Source organism: Arvicola amphibius, chromosome 3, assembly GCF_903992535.2.
Source record: "Arvicola amphibius chromosome 3, mArvAmp1.2, whole genome shotgun sequence".
Taxonomy (NCBI): Eukaryota; Metazoa; Chordata; class Mammalia; order Rodentia; family Cricetidae; genus Arvicola; species Arvicola amphibius.
In genome coordinates, this window is record NC_052049.1 from 126,160,114 (window position 1) to 126,185,373 (window position 25,260).

Genomic DNA, 25,260 nt, shown 5'->3' on the forward strand with positions numbered 1-25,260 from the left:
TTCCAAATACACAAACATGCATACCATAGAGATAGTGCAAGCACCTCTGTGCAGTGGCAAGTATGAAATCTCCCAGTGTAGTTTTCTGTTCACTCTGTCCTAGTGGATGCAACCAGATACCCTGAGCTATGACACACCCGCTCCTCCCCTCTCCTGGACCACAGGCACACGCAGGTGCACCACCCTGCTAGCAGGGTGTGGAAGTGCTGGAGAAGCCAAGGGGGCTAGAAGAAGAGATTTCTTGGAAGAACACTTTTCAACTGCACAGGAATCTTGTTCTAAAACCATGAAATGACAGCCTGGGCGACGTCTACTCGGCACCCATATGCACACCCTACACCCCTTGCCTGAAAGCAAGAGGCCATTATTGAGCTAGTTTAAGGCTGTACTTTGCTTTCGTTACTTGAAGCTGGCTCTAAGATGGAGACCCACTTCCTCCTCACAGCAACAACAGCACAGTGAATAAGTCTGACAGAGAAGTAACACCTTGTCAGTTGAAATGAAACAGACTATGACAAATTGTTTTCCCGCTTATCTAGTGAAAGATGTGTGTAAAAAAGTGCTTGGTCAGGAACTGGACAGTACACAACCAGATCCAGAGGCAGACACTGTTACTAGTGTCCTTTCAAGTCAATAACCAAGTAGAAAAACAACATCGTTTTTTCTTTTTCTTTTTTTTTCTTTTCTGTTGTTCAATCCCACATTGTAATTATAGTCACCAGAAATCTAGTATCATCTGGTGGCAACTAGCACAATGAATAATCAAGATGAATTATGCCTGTTAGGTCAGCAAAACCAGACAGTTACATTTGAACCCCTTTCAAAGGGTGCAGTAGGTTGCCCTAATGCCCAATGATTTTGTTTGAGCCAGTAATTCCTGCTGGAAAGTCAATTATCCTGGGAGCTCCTATTGGTTGAAAGACATTTAATGGGGGATCATTGTGCTTCTGTTATGTCAGCTGTTTACTGTGGCAGCTCAATTTCCAACTCTGCAGCTAGAGATCTGAGGCCGATGCTCACAGGAGGATTCTTTATCAGTCACCAAGACGAAAACACTGAGTATTTGCTAATTACAGTAACTTGCAGGCATCCCAAGGCTCATAAGCTATGTCACTCTCAGTTGGAGGGAGAGAACCTAATCCACAACCTTGAATTAGTGGGGCTTTCAGCAGTGGGGGAGGGGTGTGAGAACAAGCATGCCAGTGTGGCCACCTTAGGGCTATGTGTGAAAATAAACACCCAAGTGACAGCAGAGTTCTACAGACAGAAAAGAGAGGAATGCTGGGGTGAAGAGGGGGTTGGGAAAGAGGTTGGTATCCACTATATCTCCTCTACTTTCTCCAGCTCTGCCCCAGCTGCAAGGGATTCTAAGCATTGGCTATTGCCATAAAGTAAGAAACAGCTTATAATGTGCCTGGTCCAGAAAGGAGTTGGCACTAGAGGGTGGAGTGGAGAGAACGGAGAAGAACAATAATTGAGAACTACATTCTAAAGTGGATGCCAACGTATTCTACAGTGACAGGATTGTAGCCGGAAACATCTCTAACCCAATAACCACAGAGGAGGACACTGACCACAGGACAGAAATGAGACACTGAACTTTATTTTTTTAGGAATGCAAGGAAAAAGAAGTTGCCTGAGTGTGTGTCTTCCTTCTCCTGTTCCAAGGCAAGGAAGGACAGTCCATTCCTTCTCTTTTCTTTCTGGCTAAGGTGAGACTCACCCTGTAGCCAGCCATCGGTCACAGTCCAGTGGGATGCCAGTTTCTTCATGAAGCCTCCCGGCCTCCCTTCTAAGCTGTGTAGCCTCATATTCTGGTTACCTGAGTCCTTTCATCTCTAATCTTAAGCACTTTGAGGGTATCCCCAGCCCTCAGCACAGGGACAGCACTGGTACCTGCTGAGAGGTCGAAATGGTTAGCGCGCCGGGACTCCCGGCCTCCTGCCTGCTGCCTGCTGCCTGCTGCACTAACAGGGCTGCCCGCAGCGCTTTTCTGTTACAGCTCTCACAGAACGGTGTAGATGATTCCCTTATACAATATAAGCTTTCTTCATCTATCATCAGGGTGTGGACATGAGCAACTAAAAAGTTATCAGACCCAAAATAATTGTTCTTAGACATCAAGTGTGGCTGACAGAATGCAGTAGTGGAAACAACAGGGAAAAGGAGAGGCAAACCAGAACGGGAAAAATGCACGCCCAGAGACAGCTCAACCTTTTGGGGACGAAGAGGGTTCACAAACTGAAGAGTCACTGCAGATAGGTTTACCCTTCCAGGAAAAGGCTTTGAACCACTTGCACAGGCAGCAATCCCAGAACTGGGGGTTAAGGGGAAATAAGAGTAGATGTCAACAGTAGCCAGTGGTTACTTATTGTCATTTACAGCCTCCTTTTACTTCAGAAATCCCTTTTAACATCTTTGATCTCACCAGGAGCTCACAGGAAACTGACAGTTTGTCTCCAAATACCCACCTAAGACTAGTTTTAGCTGCCATACCCACATTCAACTGTCTTCCCCAGGGAAACCAGACTATTTTGCCTTTAAATTCCTTCAAAAAGGTAGTGAAAGAAGACTGGGGGGGGGGGGGGAGAACTTAAACAAGGTCTCACAGTTCCTAACTGGCAGCACCAGTGTGCTAGGTTTGCCTGGCTTGCTTGGTGACGTCAGCACAGAGAAAGTTTGTCTAGAGAAAGGCTAAATCATGGCCTGAGTGGCTCATTAATGGGAGGGTCTTTTATTCTTGATTCTCTCACTGGCTTCATTTCAACCAAACAAAAACTGCCTTCACTTGCCCTGGAAAGGCATCTGGGGACATCTTTCCCCACAAGGGGAGACCTTTACCTATCTCTACCTCCAAAATAGACCAGCTACTCCAGGGGACGGGGACCAGGAGGAAGGGGAGTGGAGGAAGAGAAAGGAGAGTACATTTTAGAGACCAGAGGAATGTGGCACCTAGCATGTATATATAAAGGTTTCAAAATAAAACAAGTCAAAGTCTTAAGCTACCTGACTGCTACTCAAATTAAAACACTGGCCCTCCAACTTCTCAATCCTAGAAGATTAGAAAAGCAGAGGGAAAATAAACAAATTCATTCTTTGAAAAATCTAAAAAGCTGCCTATGGAAGAGGAGCCAGCCTCAGTCCCAGCAGGCAAAAGTAGGGCAGCTGGGAAGAACTGCCCAGGAAGCTCTCAGGTCTACAGATGAAGGTCTTTATCTATCAGAACTACCTGGCAATAGAGAAAGACTTTTTAGGAAGTGAGCAGCAGCTTGGTTCTGGATGACTACCTGGGATCTCAGGATTTGGGATCTCACATGAGGCAAGGTTGGACCATGTGGCCTTTTTCCTCTTTTGTAGAACAAAGATCTGATGATGAATTTATTCAGTCCAGATTTCACTGAAAACACACCCCAGGTAGAGCAAGCTACTGAGGAGAATATGGACTGAGGGGAGATTTATAGCTCAAATGAGCATTGGGGTAGAGGATAAACAAGGCATGTTTTGGCAGGAGGATGTAAGTACATCAAATCAAATAGTTAAAGTGGAAACAGTCTGTAAAATGCTTTGAATACCAGGGGAAAATTTAAACTCTGAACTGAGAACAGTGGGGAAGGAAGCAGAAGACAATTTCTAAACTGAGAAAAAGTAAGATAAAATCAGTATTCTGGATAGTTTTAACGAACTGTTTTTGTTGGAAAAATATAACCTATACATATGGATGTACAGACATGTAATGGAGCTGGGGGTGTGGGTGTCCTTCACTTTTTGTGTTTTTCTGTTCTATTCACTCATATACAAACTTCTGCTCTCCTAGGATATGCTAGAGTTTCTAAGAAGTGCTTAAGACAGATCAAAGCCTCTGACTTAGTGGAGCTTAGAGTCTCATGTCGAGAGATGGAAATTAAACAAACGGTCTATGCTGAGGATGTGCTTAGTGGTAATGCTCATGCTAGTTCCTGACTTCAATTCCCAACACCGTGGGGAGATACCAAACAAACCCCATTTATGTCTAGGAGGTTTGTTTTTATGAGTTTTTAAAAAGTTTTTTTTAATGTGTATGGGTGTTTTGCCTACATGTGTCTTTGTACCATATGCGTGCCTAGTGTCCCTGAAGGTCAGAAACCTGGTAACTGGAGTTACAGATGTTTGTCAGAAACCATGTGGGTGCTGGGAAATGAACCCTGGTCTAAGGAAGACTAGCCAGTTATTAACTGTCAAGCCATTGCTCCAGCCACCTATCTATTATTGCCTTTTTTTTTTTTTTTTGAAACAGGGTCTCACTAGTTCCAGGCTGGCCTTGAACTCATAGAGATCTGTCTGTCTCTGCCTCCCAAGTGCTGGGATTCAAGGCATGTGCCACCACGCCTAGCCCTTCATTAACTTTTTAAAAGTATTTATTTTATTTTATGTGTATATGTGTGTTTATATGTATACCATATGCATGGAGGCGCCCTTGGAGGTCAGAAGTAGGCAGCAGTTCCCTTGGAACTGGAGTTTGCAGGTGGCTCTAAGCCAGGTCCTCTGCAAGAACAGTCAGTGGTCTAAATCACTGAGCCATCTATCTCTCTAGTCCCCACATTAACTTTTAATTCATGTGTCAAGACCTCCTGTATGCTCCTTGTCGCGCAACCCAGTAGTGAAGACTAGTGCTTAGGATCACACTGAGAGGACAGAATAACCACAGAAACAACTCCTTCACAGAGTTAGTCTTTCAGGTTTTGCCTGAATTCTCTTCATTTATAAAATATCTTTTTAATGCCCCCTCCCAGTGGTGATTTATAATGCCAATATATTGTTTCTATAAATAATGATGAGTGGGTCGTTTTGCCAACTCTGAGAATCTGGGTTAGGGAGGGGAGCAGCAGCAGAACCAGAGGAACTGACTCTCCTAAGAAGCAGCCAACTCTGAGAATCAGTTTGATTGGGCTGCGGGGATAAAAGGGAGGATGACCGAACTCTTAAGGGAGAGAAATATGGTCCTGTGCAAACAGAGAAGCCAGGCAGGGGATCAAGCAGGAAGCCTTTGAGCACTAATGAAAACAGACCACTGTCTAGGGGATGGGGTGACAATACCAATCCCACAGCTAGAAAGAAAGCCAGGTTACAGAAGCAGAAGCCAAAGGCTTATTACTGCCAAGTGTGGAAAAAAGGTGAAATATTAGCAAATGCCCCCAGACCCAAAAAGGCTTGGCTTTTGTTTTCACTTGGATTGGGGGGTGGGGAGAGTAACCCCACCAGACCACGCCTCTAAGACCTCAGGAGCCAGCACTGCATTCCTCAGAGCCCTACCTCCCCAGAGACAGGAGCTTGACTTTAAAAGCAATTAAGTATCTAGGCTATTTTAGGATTACTCCTTGACCACCTGGAATATCTTATTAAAGCACAGCTCAGATGTCCAAAGCAATTTTAGTTCCCATTCCTCATTTCTCCTCAAGGCAAAAACTAACCCTTTTCCATAGGGTTAAGTAAAAGGGTGAAGCTTCTACCAACTCTTCACTTTGGGGGGAGGGTGTCTCTTCATTCTGACACCTAAGAAATTGTCCTAAAAAAAATAAATAAATAAAAAAGGAAGAAAACTTCTTTCCTTAACACCTATGCGCAAACTGATAACTCTTAGGAGATTCTTGAGCAATCTCTGAAAAGAAAAAAACGGCAATGCATTTCCTGTCTACTCTATAATTTAATAGATATGAGCCCCAAGGGCAAGGATCTAGGCAAATTCCTAGGAACTGACCCTCAACGTAGTCATTAGCAAAATCACCAGGTTTCAAAGGCCTGATCTCAAGCTCCTGAATATCAATTAATTGCTCTGAAATATATTCCCTATCTAAGTATTTAGGCTGAACATGGCTGTTTTTTCCCATATGATAAGCAACACATAATTACCTGTCTTTGTCCAGATCCATGGGTCAGAATTATATGAGGCATGTATGTGACAGCTTTACTGATGGCCTGGCTGGTGGTGTTGTAGTGTTGAAATTCCATTTTCTAGATCTTTATAAGAAGAAAAGAAAAGCACTCCTGCTCTCTTCCTACTTTTAACTGATTGCAGGAAGCAATGAGACACAGAAGGGTAAGGGGCAGGATTACAGGGGAATCCTAAGGGGAGAGAGGAGCCCCAGGAAGTAAAACAGATACTGTTAGAAGCTACACTGTTGGACTACAAAACCCTCCTGATAAAATCAAGATTACTGCTCTTAACTAAATCACTCTAGCCCTGGAAGCGCTGGAATTATAATTATCAGATGCTCACCTTCCGCTGTCAGGTAACTTTAGCAGGAACCAGAAAGAGCTTGTCCACCTCCCACTAGCAACAGAGATCATTCAAACTCAGTCACTTGGAAAAAGAGCCAAGCAACACTTCTGATTAAGCAGCAGGAAGGGAGCAGGGTGGAGAAAGAAGACATGATCCTACATTCTCATCTAGGCAATCAGGAAGGCTGGTAGAAATGAAGTGTTTCTATAAAATGAGGGAGAAAGATGAAAATGCAAAGTTGGTCATGAGAGGACCCGATGCCAAGGCACGGTGAAATGCAAGGCAGGCCTGGTCTGGGAGGAAGGCTGGCTCCTTCTCTCTGTGGAACCCAGCAATACAGACCTTTCCAACCTCTGAGCTATTGCTTATGCTCCTGACAAGACTGCTGACGTGGGCAGAGCTTACTCAGAGCTGCAGAGCCGGACAACTGGGATATAACAGGAGAAATAGCTAAGAGATTAGGAGCCTGGCTAGAAACTGCTCTGAAGGTCTCATAGAACACAATTTAAATGTATACAAAGCAAACATTTAAGTGGAAAAAAAAACTATCGTGCATCAGCTTATGTTTTTTTTAAACATCTCTCTTATTTATTTATTTTGTCAGAGTTCTTGTGTAGCAAAATGGGCTAGAACTTTCAACCTTCCTGTTTCAACCTCCCAAATATTGGGAGGACAAATATGAGCTACCAGGCCCAGGTTAATTTTTATTTAATTATTTATTTATGTGTATGTGTCTGTGTAGATATGTGCACATTTGTGTGAGTACCCACAGAGGATAGCGGATCCAGAAGCTGGAGTTAGAGGTGAGCCACCCAACATGGTTGCATAGCCCTTACAAGAGCAACAAGTACTCTTAACCACTGAGCCATCTCTCTGGCCTTTCGAGTTAATTTCTGAACTCTAAGTTTGTACTCTGAATTTTCCTATAATTGTTCTTCATAAGTGCCTATTCGTAAGCAGTTTTGTACTTATTTGATTCTAAAATAAGTGACTACAAAAACATAAGTAAGGGGTGAAATGTAGCTTTGTGGTTAAAAGGAGCTTGCCTAGCATGTACCAGGACCTAGGTTCAATCTACAGTACTACAAAAGAAATAAACAAGAAACCATGCATGAACACAGCTTCACAGCAGGGCAGTGGTGACACACAACTTTAACCCCAGCACTCAGGAGGCAGAAGCAGGCAGATCTCTGAGTTCGAGGTCAGTATGGTCTACAGAACTAGTTCCAGAATAGCCAGGGCCACACAGAGAAACCCTGTCTTGAAAAACAAACAACAACAAAACAACTGTTTTATGAACATTCATAAAAGACAGCCACAGTATTGAGAAAAAAGAAAGTTGAAGTACAATACATGGGGTTCTTGTTTTTGTTGAAATATAAACAAATAGTGATTTTTAAAAATCTGAAAAGGATACAAAAAATAAAATAAAAATCTAAAAAGATATAGATTTACCAAGAAACCACCCCAAAGTCCTGCTGACTTTTACTTCACTTTTAAAACTATTTGTCACTTTTCCTTCTCAAACATTTTAAAGTACATCTGATAGACATGATGATTCAAGTCTGTAATCCCAGTACTTGGGAGTCAGAGGCAGAAGGATTCTAAATTTGAGGCCAGCAAAGGCTACAATAACATCCTGTCTCAAATTTTTAAATATTGTATTTTATTTTATTGAGACAGAATCTCACTATGTAAGCCTGGCTGGCCTGGAGCTTGCTCTATAGACCAGCCTAACCTTGAGCTCACAAAGACCCACCCACCTTGGTCTCCCTAGTGCTGGATTAAAAGTGTGTACTAAATGAAAAAGAAATAAAAAGGAAAAGAAAAGAATCATGACCGCTGCTAGGTATGGGAGAGGAGGTTTCCTGTAGACAGGTGGGAGAGCATGGCCAGAGGCAGACAGAGTCCAGAATGGACATGTCCAGACTGAGCTGCACCATGTGGGGGAGGAGAGAGAGGGGAACCAGGTGTAGCACCAGGAGGCCAAAGGTACAAAGAGAGCGGGCAACCAAAATGGCTGGATTATATGGGGAAGAGTAGCCCAGCCCCCTGAGCTGGAGAGTTCAGCCAGGGGTGTCCTGTAACAGGCAGGAATTGAGGGATAAAGGGAGAAACTGGTGGCCAGGCCTACTTTGATATGTTAAATAAGCACCTCAGCCATTTGTCCCCGGTTTGAAATCTAACATGTACCACTATTAATTAAATTTTAAAAATGACACTTTAGCATTTATTTAAAAATTAAAAATTTTGCAGACTATTTGGTAATAAGAGCCAAGCACAAAATTGTATATAAAATAAAATAATAAATCTACAGTAGGTATTTTCTTTTAAAATACAAAGAAAATACCACAAATATTTACAGTTATATCTAAGTTGTATGTTTATAGCTTATTGTATCTTTTCTTTCTTTTTATTTTCTTTATTTTTTTTTTTCATTTTTCGAGACAGGGTTTCTCTGTAGCTTTAGAGCCTGTCCTGGAAGTAGCTCTTGAAGACCAGGCTGGCCTCGAACTCACAGAGATCTGCCTGCTTCTGCCTCCCAAGTGCTGGTATTAAAGGCATGCGCCACCACTGCCCGGCGTATCTTTTCTTTAATAATTTGTGTATTTTCATATTACCTAAAATGAGGCCAAATGACTCCTACAATATAAGGAAAAAATAGAAATTATGTAGATTGATTATTGAGACAGGGTCTTAAGCAGTCTAGGAATGGAGTATGTATCTGAGGATGACACTGAACTATCAGCCCTTTAGCTTCTGTGGAATTCAAGACACCACACACCCATTTCACGTGGTGCTGGGGACTGAACCCAAAGCACTGTACTGAGCTACAGACCACAAAGTTATTGCTCAAGTGATGAAAGCGCCGAGAGACGATGCCTCTCAGAAGGGAGCAAAGGGCTGCAGCCAGGCTTGCCTGGGTTCACTGCCCAGCTCCTCCTGGTGAGGCCACATACAGCCTACTTCCTTCTTTCCTCAGCTGTCAATAACACAGAACAAATGGGTGTAATGGCAGGGCTTGCCTTACACAGCTCAATGATATAAGACAGTAATTGTCATAGGGCAGGTCAAAATATCCTGTTAAAAAACACAGGAAAAAAAAAAAAGAAGCAAACAAAAACCATTAGCAGTAAGGCTAATCTGATGTAGAACTCTGATGACTTCTCCCCAATTCTTAAAAAAAAAACTATAGAAATGCTAGATGAAATTTAACTCTACACCTCCTACACAGAGCTAAGCATGAAATCAAGAAAGGGCTTCACAAGTAGAAATAGGAGCAAATGCTAAAGCTGAGGGCTAAAGAAAGAATGTCACAGGCCAGCCTGGTCTACAAGAGCTAGGTCCAGGACAGGCTCTAAAAAAAGCTGCAGAGAAACCCTGTCTCGAAAAACCAAAAAAAAAAAAAAAAAAAAAAAAAAAAAAAAAAAGAAAGAAAGAAAGATTGTCACCCAACTAATTTTTAAATTTTATTTTTAATTATCTTTATTACTTTGTATACATTTATTGTGGGGGGGGGGCATGTGAGCCTTGACCTGTCTGTGTCTCCTTTCACCATGTGGATCTTAAGCGGCCAAACTTAACTCATGAAATTCTGCCTGCCTCTACCTCTTAAGTGTTGGGATTAAAGGGTATTACCATAGCTGGGGACCCCAATTATAGTTCTTAACAGGGGTGAGGGTTGGGATTTAATCATTTCCCCTACCCCTAGAATTCATGTTGCAGGTCTCAGGCATGTCAAGAACCAGAATTGAAGTAACTACGTAAGAGGAAGAAATCTTGAAAGATTGGGCCTGGCAAACCTGCACACCAGGTCAGAGGCAGCATGGAACTTTGCCATCACTACAGAGCACCCAAGGGAAGTCAAGCTCTTCCTAGGCATAAATAGACACTTCAAATCCACACCAGCCAAACCAAAGCAAGCAGCTAAGCAAAGAAAACAAAACACTCTGAAGTAGACAAGTCTTCCAGAAATAAATCCCTACAAAATGAGCTTACAAAGAAAACAGCAAATCATACGGGGAAATGAACTCTTATGTAGGACAGGACAAAGGAAAAGCATGCAACCGAATTTAAAAGCATGTATCAAAGGAATGGCCAAATATGGATACTTGGAAGAAAGCTAAACAATATCTTTCCCTTTTCTATGCTTAAAGTTTCCATAACAAAAAAAGTTTTAACAAGATTCTCATAGTTTAAAAAATTAAAGGAATTAGCTCGGCGGTGGTGCACAGCTTTAATCCCAGCACTCTGAAGGCAGAGGCAGGTGGATCTCTTTGAGTTAGAGGACAGCCTGGTCTACAGAGTTGAGTTCCAGGACAGCTAGAGCTATGCAGAGTGTTAGGATTCAGGCAGTATGCTGGCCCCTGTCACCTGGCAGGATGCACCCAGGGTCCTGTGGCTACTAAATCTGCATGCAGGTGCAAAGGTTCTTTTAAGAGTCAAGCTCGACCCACTCCCGCTCTCTTTCTGCCGTTTCTGAGGAGGAAGCTCACTGTCTCTCTGTCTCTCACCCCCACATCCTCAATAAACCCCCTTCTCACGTAAGCTCTGTCTGATGGTGTGTTTGTCCCTACCTCATGCTGCATATTATTACAGAGAGACCTTTTTTTTGTTTTGTTTTGGTTTTGGTTTTCAAGACAGGGTTTCTCTGTGGCTTTGGAGACAGTCCTGGAACTAGCTCTTGTAGACCAGGCTGGCCTCAAACTCACAGAGATCCACCTGCCTCTGTTTTCTGAGTGCTGGAATTAAAGGTGTGTGCCACCACCACCCAGAGAGAGACCCTGTCTTTTAAAAAAAAAGAACAAATATACATACATAAATATATCTTCACGCGCTTGCTTTGAGAGCTTGGGGACCCAAGTTTGATCCCCAGAACCCACACACAAATGCCAGGTGTGGTAACACATGCTTGTGTTCCCAGAAGTAGAGAGGCAGAGTCAGAAGGATCCTGGGTTGACTGGCCAGTATTCCCGTGGATGACACATACACCAGAGCACACACCTGAACACACACACGTGCCCAAGAAGAAAAATATTGGTAGTGAAGGAGAGGAAACAACTGCAAATCAGGCTTACGGGACAGAAGAGGGTTCAAATGGACTAGATGAAAAAGAGTGCAAAGCTAGAATACTATTATCAATCACAAATCAGGCTTACGGGACAGAAGAGGGTTCAAATGGAATAGATGAAAGAGAGTGCAAAGCTAGAATACTATTATCAATCACAAAACAGCTGAGTAAAATCTTAAAAACCAAGATTTACAAAGATGGAACCAGACTCACAACACACTGCACTCTCCAACAAGAAAAACAGGGTAAAGAAGACAAAATAACGGTCAGTGTAGGGACCCAGGATCTAAAGAGCTAGGAACAAAGTACAAAAGGGCAAAGTCAAGAGAGATATGAAGAAATGTTTCCACTTACCATGGCTAAATTTATTACAAACTTAAAAACTCATTAAAGAAATAAAAAAAAGTAGAGCTAGAGAGTAGAATACAAATAGTGCTGAGAAAAAAACACATAAACTTGGTAAGTATAAAGAATTGACTGTTAAGGGGAAAATATTGGAGAAAAGCAAGAAAACAAAACAAACAAAAAACCTGGAAATAAACTGGGCAGTGGTGGCTCACGCCTTTAATCCCAGCACTCGGGAGGCAGAGGCAGGCGGATCTCTGAGTTCGAGGCCAGCCTGGTCTACAGAGCTAGTTCTAGGACAGGCTCCAAAGCTACAGAGAAACCCTGTCTCAAAAAAAAAAAAAAAAAACAAACAAAAACCTGGAACTAAAGTACAAACCACAAGAGGTTCCAAGACAGAACTGGAGGAGGTTAATATCAGAATTGCTTGGGTACTATGGTTTGCTAAAAAGATAAAGGATGCAAATCGCAATCTAAAAGTAACAATAAAAATGTGCGAGGGCAGGGGGAGGGTAGGCTCAGCGGGTTTAGGCTTAGGTTTAGGTTTGCCATCCAACCTGACAACCTGGTTCGATCCCTAGGAACCATATGGTAGAAAGGGAGAAATGAATCCTACAAGCTGACTTCTGAACTCTACGAGGTAGATGGAAAGAACCAATTCCCACTGGTTGTCCCCTGATCTTTACATGAGCCCCATTCCCCAACACAGAACATAATGTAATAATAATTTTTAGAAAGGTTAAAAAAAAATGAGGCAGGCAGACACTTAACATTGCCACCCCCCCCCCACTGCCTATAAGCACAAAATGGAACCAGTCACATAAACGTGAAATAAATGAGAACAAGTAAAGCAGAGTAAATTAAAAGAAGATATATTATGGGATTCCCCTCTGTACACCTTGAATAGCACTGGTTAATAAAGAAGCTGTTTTGGGCCTATTGCAGCACAGAACAGGGCAAGGAGGGAATTCAAAGCAGACAGAGGAGAAAGCAGGCGGAGTCAACGAGAAGCCATGTAACTGCTGGCGGAGGAGCCAGTCAGAACCTTGCTGGTAAATGAGCCTCGTGGTAAAATATAAAATAATAGAAATGGGTTAATTTAAGATATAAAAGCTAGCCAATAAGAAGCATGAGCTAATAGGTGAAGCACTGTTTAAATTAATACAGTTATTGTGTAGTTATTTCGGGTCTGGGCAGCCAGGAAATGAACAAGCAACTTCTGTCAACAAAGGCAGAAGCAGCAAAATAGAGTGCCTCCTATGCCATGACTACTGTCTGCTGGAATACAAAGTAAGTGTGGTCCTCTCTTCGTGGAGTTCGCCATCTCGTCTGGTGGTTCATCTAGTCTGCGGGTTGAACAACCCTTTCACAGAGGTCGGCATATCACATATTCTGCATTAGATACTTACATTTACATTACAGTTCATAACAGTAGAATATCACAGTTACAAAGTAGTAACAAAAATAATTTTATGGTCCGGGGTCACCACAAAAGAGGAACTGTATTAAAGAGTCGCAGCATTAGGAAGGTTGAGAACCACGGATCTAGCTTAAGAATTAGATATCAACGCACTGATAATACAAACATAAAATAAGTAAAGCATAATGATCAATGACAGCATACATAGAGAGAACCAGATCCTGCATAAGACTTCTGAGTAAATGACAGTTACAATGAACTCAAGGAGAGAAAGAGCCTGGGCAAGAGAGCCCAAGCATGATGATCACCATAAGCAAAGGCCACAGTGCATGGTGACAAGACAGACTACTGATGTCAAGGTAAAGATAATGAGGCAGGTTTTAGACATGCAGATTTTGAATTTCATAATTAGAACACCCAACATACGTAGAGGGCATTAAAGCAGTGACAAAATCTGATTTGGTTTCTAGAAGATCATTACAGACTATGTCGAATGGATTAAAAAGTGGGGTGAGCACAGAATTGGAGGAGACGGTAGGTGATAGCAGACAAGTGGCAGGATTCTAGATATTCAGATGAGAAGACTGGTTAAGTTTGGGGGATGACAAGGGCAGGCATGAAATAACCCAACTCCAAAGTTTCTGGTATGAAGGACTGAGAAGGAAAATCAAAAAGAAAATAATTGTAGGGAAAGTATCAACACCAAGAGTTCATCTCTACCAGTACTTGGGAGATGGATGCAGGAGGATCAGGAGTTCAAGGGCAGCCTCAGCTATATAGCAAGCTGGAGAACAACCTGGGCAACTTGAGACTTAAGACCCTGTCTTTTTTTTAAATGTTTTTAGACTGGGTGGCGGCTGTGCACACATTTAATTCCAGCACTCAGAAGACAGAGGCAGGCAGATCTCTGTGAGTACAAGGCTAGCCTGGTCTACAGAGTGAGTTCTAGGATAGGCTTAAAAGTTTTTAATTGCTTTACATGTATTAAACTTGAGATATGAGTAGGACAGCTATTCTATATAGTTTTTTTTTTTTTTTTTTTTTTTTTTGGTTTTTTGAGACAGGGTTTTCCTGTAGTTTCTAGAGCCTGTCCTGGAACTAGCTCTTGTAAACCAGGCTGGCCTCATACTCAGAGATCCGCCTGCCTCTGCCTCCCGAGTGCTGGGATTAAAGGGGTACGCCACCACCGCCCGGCTCTATATAGTTATTTATTTTGGTGTTTTGACACAGGGTTTCTCTGTGTAGCTGTGGTTGTATGGGAATTCACTTTGTAGACAAGGCTGGCCTCAAATTCAAAGATCCCCTGCCTCTGCCTCCCAAGTGCTGGGATTAAAGACATGCATCACTAGTTCCCATTGTGAATAGGATATGACTGGAAATGTTAACCAGTCAGCTGGGGTTAGATACACTGGTATCAGCCTAGAAACATAGATTCAAGTAACATATGTTTCATTCATATATTTACGAATATGTGAGTCTCCCAAGGATGACGTAGAGAAGGCTTAGAATAGTACCTGGAGAATTAAGTGAAAAGAAAGCATTATAGGGATAAAGGAAAATAAGAAGAAAGAAGAAAAATTTCAAGAAGGAAATGGTCAATGATCCAACTCTCTTCTTAAATAACAAATGAGGTCGAGGAAGTTAGACCAGGCAACATGGCAGCCATTAGAAACTTTAGCGAAGAGAAGCGAAAGGTCAGGGACCTGGCTGGAGTGTGCTGGCACGTGTGACAAAACGAACGAGAGTGTGCGAGTCTCATGAGAAACTGTGCCCGGGGAGTGGGCAGTGCAGGCCTTCTTTAAAAACTGTGCCTGGGGAGTGTGCAGTGCAGGCCTTCTTTAAAAACTGTGCCTGGGGAGTGTGCAGTGCAGGCCTTCTTTAAAAACTGTGCCTGGGGAGTGTGCAGTGCAGGCCTTCTTTAAAAAGCAAACTCACAATTTTTAAACAATCACATAATGTATGAATTTGAAGACTACAGTTTTGTTGCTTGTTGGTTTTAAAGTTTGGGAGATGATGTTTAATTGCAGAGAATTCTTCAGAAGAGAAGCGTCTGAAGAGTCAGGAAACAGAAGTCTTCACTGAGGGATCAAATCCCTGAAAGTCTAGAAGAGTGGGACTTGGACACATGCAGAGGGATTAGTCTTTGGGGAATGTGGAGCAAGCTCAGCCAGCTCCACTTCAGTAACACTCACATATCCCCAATCCCTATGCTAACAGGAAAAGCACAGCAAAGTACATGGTTTATGTTTCCACAAGCCTGAAAGGTTTCAGAGGACTCCTAAATACTTATGTTTGGCCACAGTTCTAGAAAACCTAAAGAAACTCTCCTTGAGTAGTATCCAGGATTTACTGAGCATCTTACTTACCAAGCCAGTAAGGACTAAAAATGAGAGCCTTAAGAAGTATCTAGAAATTAAGGCAATTCAACCTAACTTTGGACATTCTATGCATTTTACAAAGACCATTCATATTTCTATTTTTCTTCTACCTTTGTAGCATCTACAAAACAAGCCCAATGATGGTGGGAGAGAGCTACTGTACCTCTGGAAGAGATCTATGCATGGGTCCAGTGCAGACAGTTAAGGTGCTTGTTCAAAGCACCATAATAAGTCACAGAGCTAGAATCTAGATCCACATCTCCTATCTCTCAAAGACTGACCTAAGAATCAAATCTGCTAGTAACAGGTGTGTCAAAGTATCTGCCTTAATCTTTGTGGGTTAACAAAGACTGTCTGGAAGGGCAACCAAGCTCTCTCATAAACTACCATAAATATTATGGATAGTACACAGGGCTGGGCTGGAGGAAGCAAATAAGAGACCTCAAGGTGTAGATCCCAAAACTCTCACAGGTATAGCGTGCTCACTGTAATGACTACCCAAGGACACAAACTCAAAATGGACACTAAAAATAGGATTCTGAAATCAGGTGTAGTGATGCACACCTTTAATTCTAGCACTCAAGAGGCAGAAGCAGGCAGATCTCTGTGGTGTGAGGCCTGCCTGGTCTATATAGCAAGTTCTAGGCTAGCCAAAGCTACACAGTGAGATCCTATATCAATTACTTAATTGAAAAACCAACAAAAGAGGGAGAGAGAGAGAGAGAGAGAGAGAGAGAGAGAGAGAGAGAGAGAGAGAGAGAGAGAGAGGAAGAAGGAGGAGAAGGAGGAGAAGGAGAAGGAGGAGGAGGAGGAGGAGGAGGAGGAGAAGAAGAAGAAGAAGAAGAAGAAGAAGAAGAAGGAGAATACACAGAAAGACTGTTTCAAAAATCAAAACAAAGCAAAGAAAAATAAATAAATAAGCAAGCAACAGGAAAAATAACCAGAAATGAAGAAAACTCAAGGCTGTCAAACTCCTCAGCTGCTAAGAGTAAAGCACAAACACAAATCTTTAAAAGCACAGCCTGTTCTGCCTAAGGAAACCACGGACAGCAGGGTTTCTCAACCTTACCACTTTCAACCAGACAATTCCTTGTCAGGAGTGTGTAAATGTTGTCCTAAATTCTGTGTGATGTTTGGCAGCCTTCATGGCTCTTCTCACTAGAAGCTAGGAGCACACATCTGCTTCCAGATACAGGCACAACAGCACTGCTAAGTGTCAAGCAGTAGAGAAGAATCAGCTCCAACTGACAGTCACTAATCTAGACAGACTGTGATTCCAGATACTGAGGGGCATAAGGACACACTACAGAGAAAATGGGGAGAGCTTACCACCTTTTTTTTCTAGTCAACAGCTTAAACAAGTTTTGCAAAACCCCTCAAATGTTTTGCATGAAGTACTTACCAAGTATGTGCCCAGAACAGTAGGCCTACTAATGGGCCCACACACTAGAGGGATATATCCTGGAGAGCAGTTTGCCAAAGCATTAGAAGAAAAAGACAGATGCCACACTGCAAGCTAATTACCAAGCAGGAATTAATCTAACATAGTAAGACAAGACTATTGATTTTTTTGAGATGAAGTCTCAGGTAGCCTGTCCTCAAGCTCAACCACATAGCCAAGGATTATTTACAACTTCTGATTTTCCTTCCTTTACCTCCCAGATGCTAGATTGTAGAAGTGTGTCACCATGTCATTTATGGGGTGCTGGGTATCAAGCTCAGGGTTTATGTGTGCTGGGTGAGCACGCTATCAACTGAATCACACTCAAGCCCCATTTCCATTTCTGTATGCCATTAATAGGCACTTCATTAACTGCACACAAATTCAATAATTTATTCAAACAAACTAACTCTAAACCAAGTCATGCTCCTTTTTGTCTACCAGTGCACATCAAACTAAACGATCCTTCCCATCTGCCTTGGAGCTATCTTGGCTTCTATCCTGCAGAGGTGCTGTCACAGGCTGAAGATGCAGCAAACAGCTCCCCAGATGTGCAGAACTGGTAATACCCTGTTCTCGTTAACATGTGATCAGCAAGCTTTAAGAAGGGTTAGGATTTCTTCAGTTGAAAGTTTTCTGAAATAAGACCCTTCCATCCTAGAAGGCAACTCTGAACAAAGCCTTGTACAACACAAGGGACTGAGGAGGGAGCAATCTTGATTGAGCAATGAACCCCAGTAAATTTCAGTGCTTTCACTGATCTGGCAATGCAAAGCCACACAGAGTAACCAAAGTATCTGGCAAAGTAAGCAGAAAACCAGACATATAAACTCTAGCCCCCACATGCCCATCAAACTATCCCTGATCTTCCTGTTCTGTGGAAGGAACCACTAGTTCCACTAATGGGCTCAAAACAAAGCCTGTATTGCCAAAACACCCACTCTCCAGGCAGGAGAAGACCACCCCTAAGAACCAGCCCCCACCCCAAGTTGGCTGTGTGATCTCCTTTGAGAAAAGGAACACTCAGTTCTTTGTTGTCTTGTTTTACAATTATTTACTCTGCCCATAGAAATCTGACGGGTTTTAGAATGCTGGGCTCCATAGTATTATCCATCTTCCCATCACCCTGGTGTCAGAGAATGAGCCAGGCCTTAGAAGCAAATATTTTGCAAGGCTTTCTTTGAGAAGAGAATCCATGAGGTAATTTTGACTCTATGTACTGTAAGAACAGGATTTCAGAAACAAAGGATAACTGGGCCACCCTTAAGGTTTTCAATTTGCAAATGACTGCCTAGCCCCTCACCAATGCCTGTAGAACTTTCTGAAAATTCTACACTATACTGTACAGAGGGGGAAAAAAAATCACCTCTTCTACTTTGCTATGTATATAAGTGTTTGAAAAGCAACATTTGTTTTAGAATATCTGCATCACAGAGCAGCATCGCACCACCAACCCTACCCTGAGGCTTCTGCAGCAGCACTGTTAGACATCTGGCTCCTTGAGGGAGAGCCGTGCCTGCAGCTGACAGCCCTGGCACAAAGACTCTGCCAAGTAGATTGTTTAGAATAAAGGACACTATAACTCATTAACAATTAAGATCTTGGGTCAACTGTAAAAGGTCTTTGAATTGTTGCTGGAACAAGTGCTACTTAACTTCTTCTCTCCAAAAGTTAATTACTTAGAGAACAAAAGACTGAAGAACAAAAACAGCCAGCCAGTCTCATGGTCTGATGGTCTTTACAGGCTCTCTCAGAGCTATGTTTTCAGTCTTCTGTCCAAAGCATAACTCAACATAAACACACACACACACACCCTCAAGCACAATTCTTACTTCTTTAAAAACATGTTTAAGGACTAGTGAGATGGCTCAGCAGGTAAAGGCACCTGCCACCAAGCCTGCCAACCTGAGTTCCATTCCCAGGATCCACATGGTAGACAGAGAGAACTGACTCCTATTCTCTGACCTCTACATGAGACATGCCTACACATATACCTACTTATACTACAACACACGCGTGCATGCCCAAACACACACACACACACACACACACACACACGCATGCAGTAAAACTTTAAAGTTAATTAATTAAAACAAAGTTTAAAACAAGGGAAGAGGGTAGGGAGGATGGTACATCTGATAAAGGCACCTGCCATTAAGCCTGCCTGGGTTTGATCCCTGAGCCCCACATGGTGTAAAGAGAGAACTGACTCCCACAAGTTGTCCTCTGACCTCCGGATGCCAGTACGGCATGTATATGCCATGTACAAACACAAAATCAATAAAATGCAGTAAAAAAGTTAATACACAAACAACAGAAACAAAGCAAAGGAGGAGCCCAAAGACCAAACTGAAAAACTAAATTTACAAGAGAAACAAGAAGTAGTCATCAAAGGTTTTAAGACATTGTTACTGTCTCCCAGACAGAAAGGTTCTTCTCTACATTCAGAAGGAAGGTAAATTTAGAATGAAGCATTAGGTCTTAGCTACTCTGGCATTTATGAAAATATTTTTGGCAGGTGTTCTGCCAAACAGTCTATATTTAGTATGTATGCCTCAGAAACTTAAATGAACTCACAGAGTTTGAGCTGCCAACAGCCAGCCTCCATTGAGCTGTGCAGCCACGGGCCGCCGCCATACAGAATGCTGGGCTGGGCGCCCTGCCACAACGTACACGTGTGCACGCACACGCCAGTTCTGAAGAGTCTCTTTTTTCAAAGCTCTAATGGCTTGACCTCAACACCTGCTGCACTTCCTGAAGACAGACAGGCTCTGGAGCTCCACTTGTTCCTCACACACGGCTGCACTTTCTAGGAATGACCGCACACACACAGAGGCTGGCCAGCTGCCAAGGCGGGGGCAGCAGCCGCCTCGGGCCTGAACTTTCCCAGCGCTGTCAGGGCGGTTCCTGCTATGAGCTGACTCAGCGGCCACCATGGAACGGTGCCAACTACACAGCAGTGCAGGGGCTGCCGGCAATTCACAGATGTTTTACTAAACCAAAGAAATCAGCCAGAAGGCAGATCTGGGCTGGTGGCCAGGTGCTGCTGTCGTGGAAGCTGGAATCCTGATTCTAGTCTTAGCTCTGCAGCTACCCCCTTGGGTGATCCGTGTCTCCCAGTGCCTTCAGAGGGATGCCCATTGGAAGAGGAAGGCACAACAATTGTACAAGACAACTTCTGCAGCACATCCGCCAAGTGCTTGGCACCAGACAGGCATTCACATGGCTCACTTGCTCTCCCTTTACAACGTCCTTGAGAAATAAACTCATAACTCTCCTATTTCAGCCTCACAAATTTAGAGTTTATGAATATAAATCATACTTAGCTTCATTATTTTCAATTTGCAATTGATAAAACACAGGCTCAGAACAATTTAAAATGCTACCAAAATATAAATGAACAGACATGAAGAGATGGGATTAGAGCCCACTGTTGATGCTATTGTATAAAACTCTGGTAAACTGCACAGGGTTCCTTGATACAAGATGCCTATTTATTTTTTAGTTTCCAAAGGACCTTGTCAACTATGACTTTGCAATTGCCCTTTTGTAAGCCACAGATTTTCACAAATGCCTTCTAAGTAGCATCACTGGATTACAGAGACAGTGTATATGTAAACTCAGAATATCTAGGGACTAGTGGCCTTATCATGAATGTCCTGTCTATAGCACCAACAAGCCACCCTGGAACAATTTACCATTACTCTCATACCTTGACCACTGAAAAACATCAGTGTAGGTTACAAAGAAATTATAAAGACAAAGGCTTAGTTGAAAAGAGATCGCTTAGGGTCTACCCTCCAAAACAATTCAATTACTAGGACTCCAAGGTCTGCCTTTATAAAAAGCTTCCTACTCGCATGCTGCTCCCTAGCAGCACCCTCCAAAGAAACAAGTAAAACCCGCTACGGTTGACTCTAATATTCAACCATGTTTGGAACTAATTTCAACTTTCTTTGAGTAGAAAGGGAATTCTGAGGTCTCCCTTCCCTCTTTCCAATCAGACGATGTAAAAAAAATAACAGAATCATGTCTATAATGCTCTCTGTTGAGAAATATTCAGAAGCGCTTTTTAGCATCTATATTCAACTTCAAAACAACCGAAAAACATAATCTTGAGTTTACTTAGAGCTAAAAAACTAACAGGGAAAATTATTCTACATTCCTACTAGGAAAACTAATTAGAACCATAAATTTCATTATTTAAAAATTTTTAGACAAGGTCTCACCATGTAGTCCTGGCTGGCCTGTAACTTAGTATGCAGACTAGGCTTGAACTCACTGAGATCTGCTTGCCTCTGCCTATCAAGTACTGAGATTACAGGTATACACTAACACACCCAACCTTTTCTACTGCTTCTTCTACTGCCACCTCCTAAGTACTGGAATTACAAGTGTGAACCAGCCACTTTGTTTTTTAGATAGTCCTAATGAAACACAGCTGTTACCTCATTCCTCCTTTAAAAAAAATAGAGGAAAGATTCTTTAACAGAAACTTGGAACAAACCAGACACATTAACAGTAACTTATACACTCTAATGCTTTAATAAAAAGAACCATCACTTAATATTTTTGTGGTCCTAGAGACTGAATCTAGCTTCTGACACTATCATGGAACTACACCCTCAGATCAAGCAAACAAATGCAGAGAAAAACTTCAGACTATTTTTATCTAGGTCAGTGACATGGGGTGAAAAGGCACAGTCCCAGCTCTTGCCCACCCAGCACCCTCTGTGGCTGACCTCTAGGTAGAACAATGGCCTCTTCCTCCTATAGCAGAAACACTGACCTGCTTAAGCTGCTCATCCAGATTCCAGCTCGACTGCCCAGCTGTGGGGATGGAAGGTGGGGCCTTGGAAGTATCTTTGGTATGGTCTTCTTTAGCTTGTTGTCCCTGTAGTGGGAGTCCAGGTGCTGGAAGCAGGCTGGACATGGGTGCTGCTCTGGGGTCTTGGCGAGTTGCTTTTTGCACATGGAAATATTTGGAAGCAGCCTGGGCCTCTTTCTCAGCCACCTCTGTAACATTATCATCTCCATCTTCGTCTTCCAGACCTCCTTCCCCTTCCTCGGGTTCAGAGTTGATGCTGCTCTGCTCAAATACTTGGGTCACTGGTGTGGCTGGTGTAACTCTGGCTAAGGGACCCAGAGCAGGGCTACCAGAAGGTCTCCCAGGTGTGACAGAAAGGAGAGTAGGCTGGGTGGTTAGTTTGGGGGCATACAGCAACTGTGCTTCTCTTGTCTGCAGGTTCTGCTTCTCTCTGGCATCCATCTGTAGAGAAGCCTGGTGTGGCTGCTTTTGTTGCTGCTGCAGAGGCTCCATTACTGTCTCAGACTTCACCCACAGACTGGCATGGCTCTCAACCTGGGCACAGACCAGCAGGCACACTGGGTCTATATTTTAAGTGAGTAACCAAAACCACAAGGGAGAAAGAAGGGGGAAAAACTATGTAAAACAGGTATAAAAGATTGTCTCTTCTCCAGTAAAGTTCTGAATACTAAATGCTCCTAAACCCGACTTTCAAGATGAGTAAATTATAGGGGTTTGTTTAGAGGATGGGGAGGGAAAGTTATAAAAAAGAGAACAGGATCTAAGAGGGGAAATAGGGGGCAAATCTCGGTAGGGGTAAATTTAAACATTTTGCTTTAAAAAAAGGAAATCCAGAAAACATTTAAGTCTGCTAACAACTGAGTTCTTATCTCTCTTACTCTCTGCTTTATCAAACAGTTATCTACTGGACTTGCACTGTACAGGTGTTGAATTATAGAATTTGTAGTAACTATGAAAAATTGAAATTAACAAAGGCAAAGAATAGCCTGGCTGCAAAAGAAAGAATATGGCTTATATTTCCCAGACTCTCTGGAGAAGGAGATTCCTACTCAAGCTAGACACAGAACTATAAGAGACAGACAGAATGACTTTTCTGACGGAAAAAGCAAGATCAGGCAAACTGCTCTTGGTTTAAAACTTCACAAATTTCCCAGATCAAATTGCCAGCCAGTTTGTTGAGTAGACTGAACCAGGCTAAGTGGACATTATAGCCTCCAAAAGAATCCGGTTTCAACAACATGAAAGAAAGAAACATGCAAGGAGGCAAGAGTCTCAAATTGCAAGCTTCCCTCAAAAACAAACGGGGAGGGGGGGAATTCCTCTGGAGATTTTAAAGTTAATTAATTTGAAACAGGTACCAATATTGCCTAAACAAGTCATGCTATGTTTTTATAAACCACAACTAAATCTCCTCACATCCTCTTTCTGTCTGATTCATTTCTACTATATTTATTTGATGAATACAGCAAGAAAAGGCTTCCAGTCCCAAAGTATTCTGGGGGCAGGTTTATCTGCATTCTTACCAATCTGTCTCCAAACACAAACCCCTTTCACACCCTGCCACCTCTAACCCTTCCCAGGCTCCCACCTTCAACAAGCCTCACTTAAATTATATTTTCTCACAAGTCTTCCGAAGTGAATGGATTACCATGGCAAAGTAAATTTTAGGGTGAAGAGGACTGGCAACGGGGTGTGCAATTTTGTTGCCACATGAAAGGGGAAGCTGCCCTGTGCAGGTTGGGACTTGATATCTGCATTGTCCCAGTGTTTTAGAACTGAGCTGGAAGATGGAGTGAAAGCATCTTGAAATGAAAAAGAAAATGAAATCTTCAGTATCTTCAAATATTCACGGGGAAAGAAATCCCCAGCAAGAAAAATAGCTTTGATCTGTAAGTTTCTACATGCTTATAGCGGTACAATTTTTAAAGCTAGGGGGGAAAAAGACCAAAGAACAACCAGAATCATGCTAGGCGATTCTCAATTTGTTTCTTAGAAGCACTCAGTTGTAGTTTTCACAGGCGGTTAAAAGATTCAAATTCCAATTTGCCTCTTACTGCCCATACTTCCTCTTTAGCAGTTTAGAAAGTGTAAGTTATGCCTGCAGCAATCCCTTCATTCTGCTTTAGTTCTAATTCCGTAAGAAAGCCTGAAGGATTTATACCCAGTTGGCAAAAGTATTCATCTAAAATAAAAACCACTTTGGGGACAAAAATACAGAAACAAAACACACACACACACACACACACACACACACACAAGAGTAACAAGTAATTCACTGGTGATTTAAAAATATTCATATAATCATTAATGTCAACCAACACAATGGAAATATTTCAACCAACTCCTGCCAGTCAGTGAACAAATGTTTCTTGTCTGGTTGGCACCATCTTCTCTGTAGGGCTGCCCTCAGCAGAAGGGGAGGTGTCCCATAGCCTCTTTATTAAGAAATGACTCGGTTCTACAACTCAATGGGCTCATTCTCCCTCACAGAGCCCATCTCATCCCAACCCCTAAACAGCCAATAATCCAAACAATACTACCAACATTTAGAGAATTTACGCCACAGAAATCTAAACCACTTCATCCCTTCATCCCTCGCTGGATCCTCTAAACTTCCCGGACCTCCAAACGGGGCGCAACGGACTGCTTGCCGCTTGAGCCCGGCCTTGCTTACCTTCGTTTCCAGCAGCTCAGTCCCCGACCCTCTCGAGTCTCTCTGTCCCTTCTTTACCCTCCTCCCAATGGAGCCCTATCACTTTTACTCCCACCAAACCCTCTCTGTCAATCTTCAGGCTCTTCTCCAAGCATCCCAACTCCACCTAAGCTCGCCTTGAGGTTCCCCGGGGGTCCCTTACCTTTCCCATCTCTTTATCTCAGATCACTCCTCTGGGCACCGGGAGGATAGGGCTCCTCCCGGCGCTCGCACTCTTCTTCAGCGGTCCCCCCGCTTCGCTGGCCCGCGTCTCCCCTACACACCTGCCTCGCCTCCCATTTCGGTCCCTTCCACCTGCCACAGCCCCGCTCCCGCCGCGACTGAAAGAACCCAGACCCGCGTAGCTCACCTATGCGCAGCGTTCCGGACTCGGGCTCGCGGTTGGGAAGGAGGCAGCCGCTCAGGCCCCAGCGCAGCAGCTGAGCCTCCGACTTCTCCGCAGCTGGGGGCCACAGCCGGGGCGGGGCCCACACCGGAAGCGGTGCCACGGGGGCCGGGCCATCGGCCTGGGGCGGGGGAGGGGCAGTCAGGGGCGGGGCCTCGGGGACGGGGGCGGGGCCTGAGGCCGGAAGCAGCTAAAAAGGGAAGGAGGTGGTGGAAGGTGGGGGACGAGGCGGAAGTGACTCCTAGGGTCCGCCCTCCGCTTAGACCCGTGGGCGGAAGCTATTTAAGGCGGGCGGAAACGTCAGCCAATGGGAGAGCGCAGACACAGAGGCGGTCCGGTGGGAGTGCTTTCGCGGGGAGTTGAAAAAAAGCAGGGTAACTACATCTACTCTGCTTTCTGGCAACAAAGGTTGGACGTTCCTTG

General features: G+C 43.3%; 1 protein-coding gene across 1 annotated transcript in view; it reads right to left on the reverse strand.

The window, feature by feature from the left end:
• Window positions 1-24,917, reverse strand: part of Arid3b (AT-rich interaction domain 3B) — a 45,714-nt gene extending 20,797 nt beyond the window's left edge. The window contains exons 1-2 of the mRNA XM_038322640.1: window positions 24,802-24,917; window positions 21,701-22,302 (exon numbers count right to left, since the gene is read on the reverse strand). Coding sequence (XP_038178568.1) covers window positions 21,701-22,231 — 531 coding nt within the window. The 5' untranslated portion in view covers window positions 22,232-22,302; window positions 24,802-24,917. The remainder of the gene's footprint in view (window positions 1-21,700; window positions 22,303-24,801) is intronic.
• Between the last annotated feature and the right edge of the window lie 343 nt (window positions 24,918-25,260).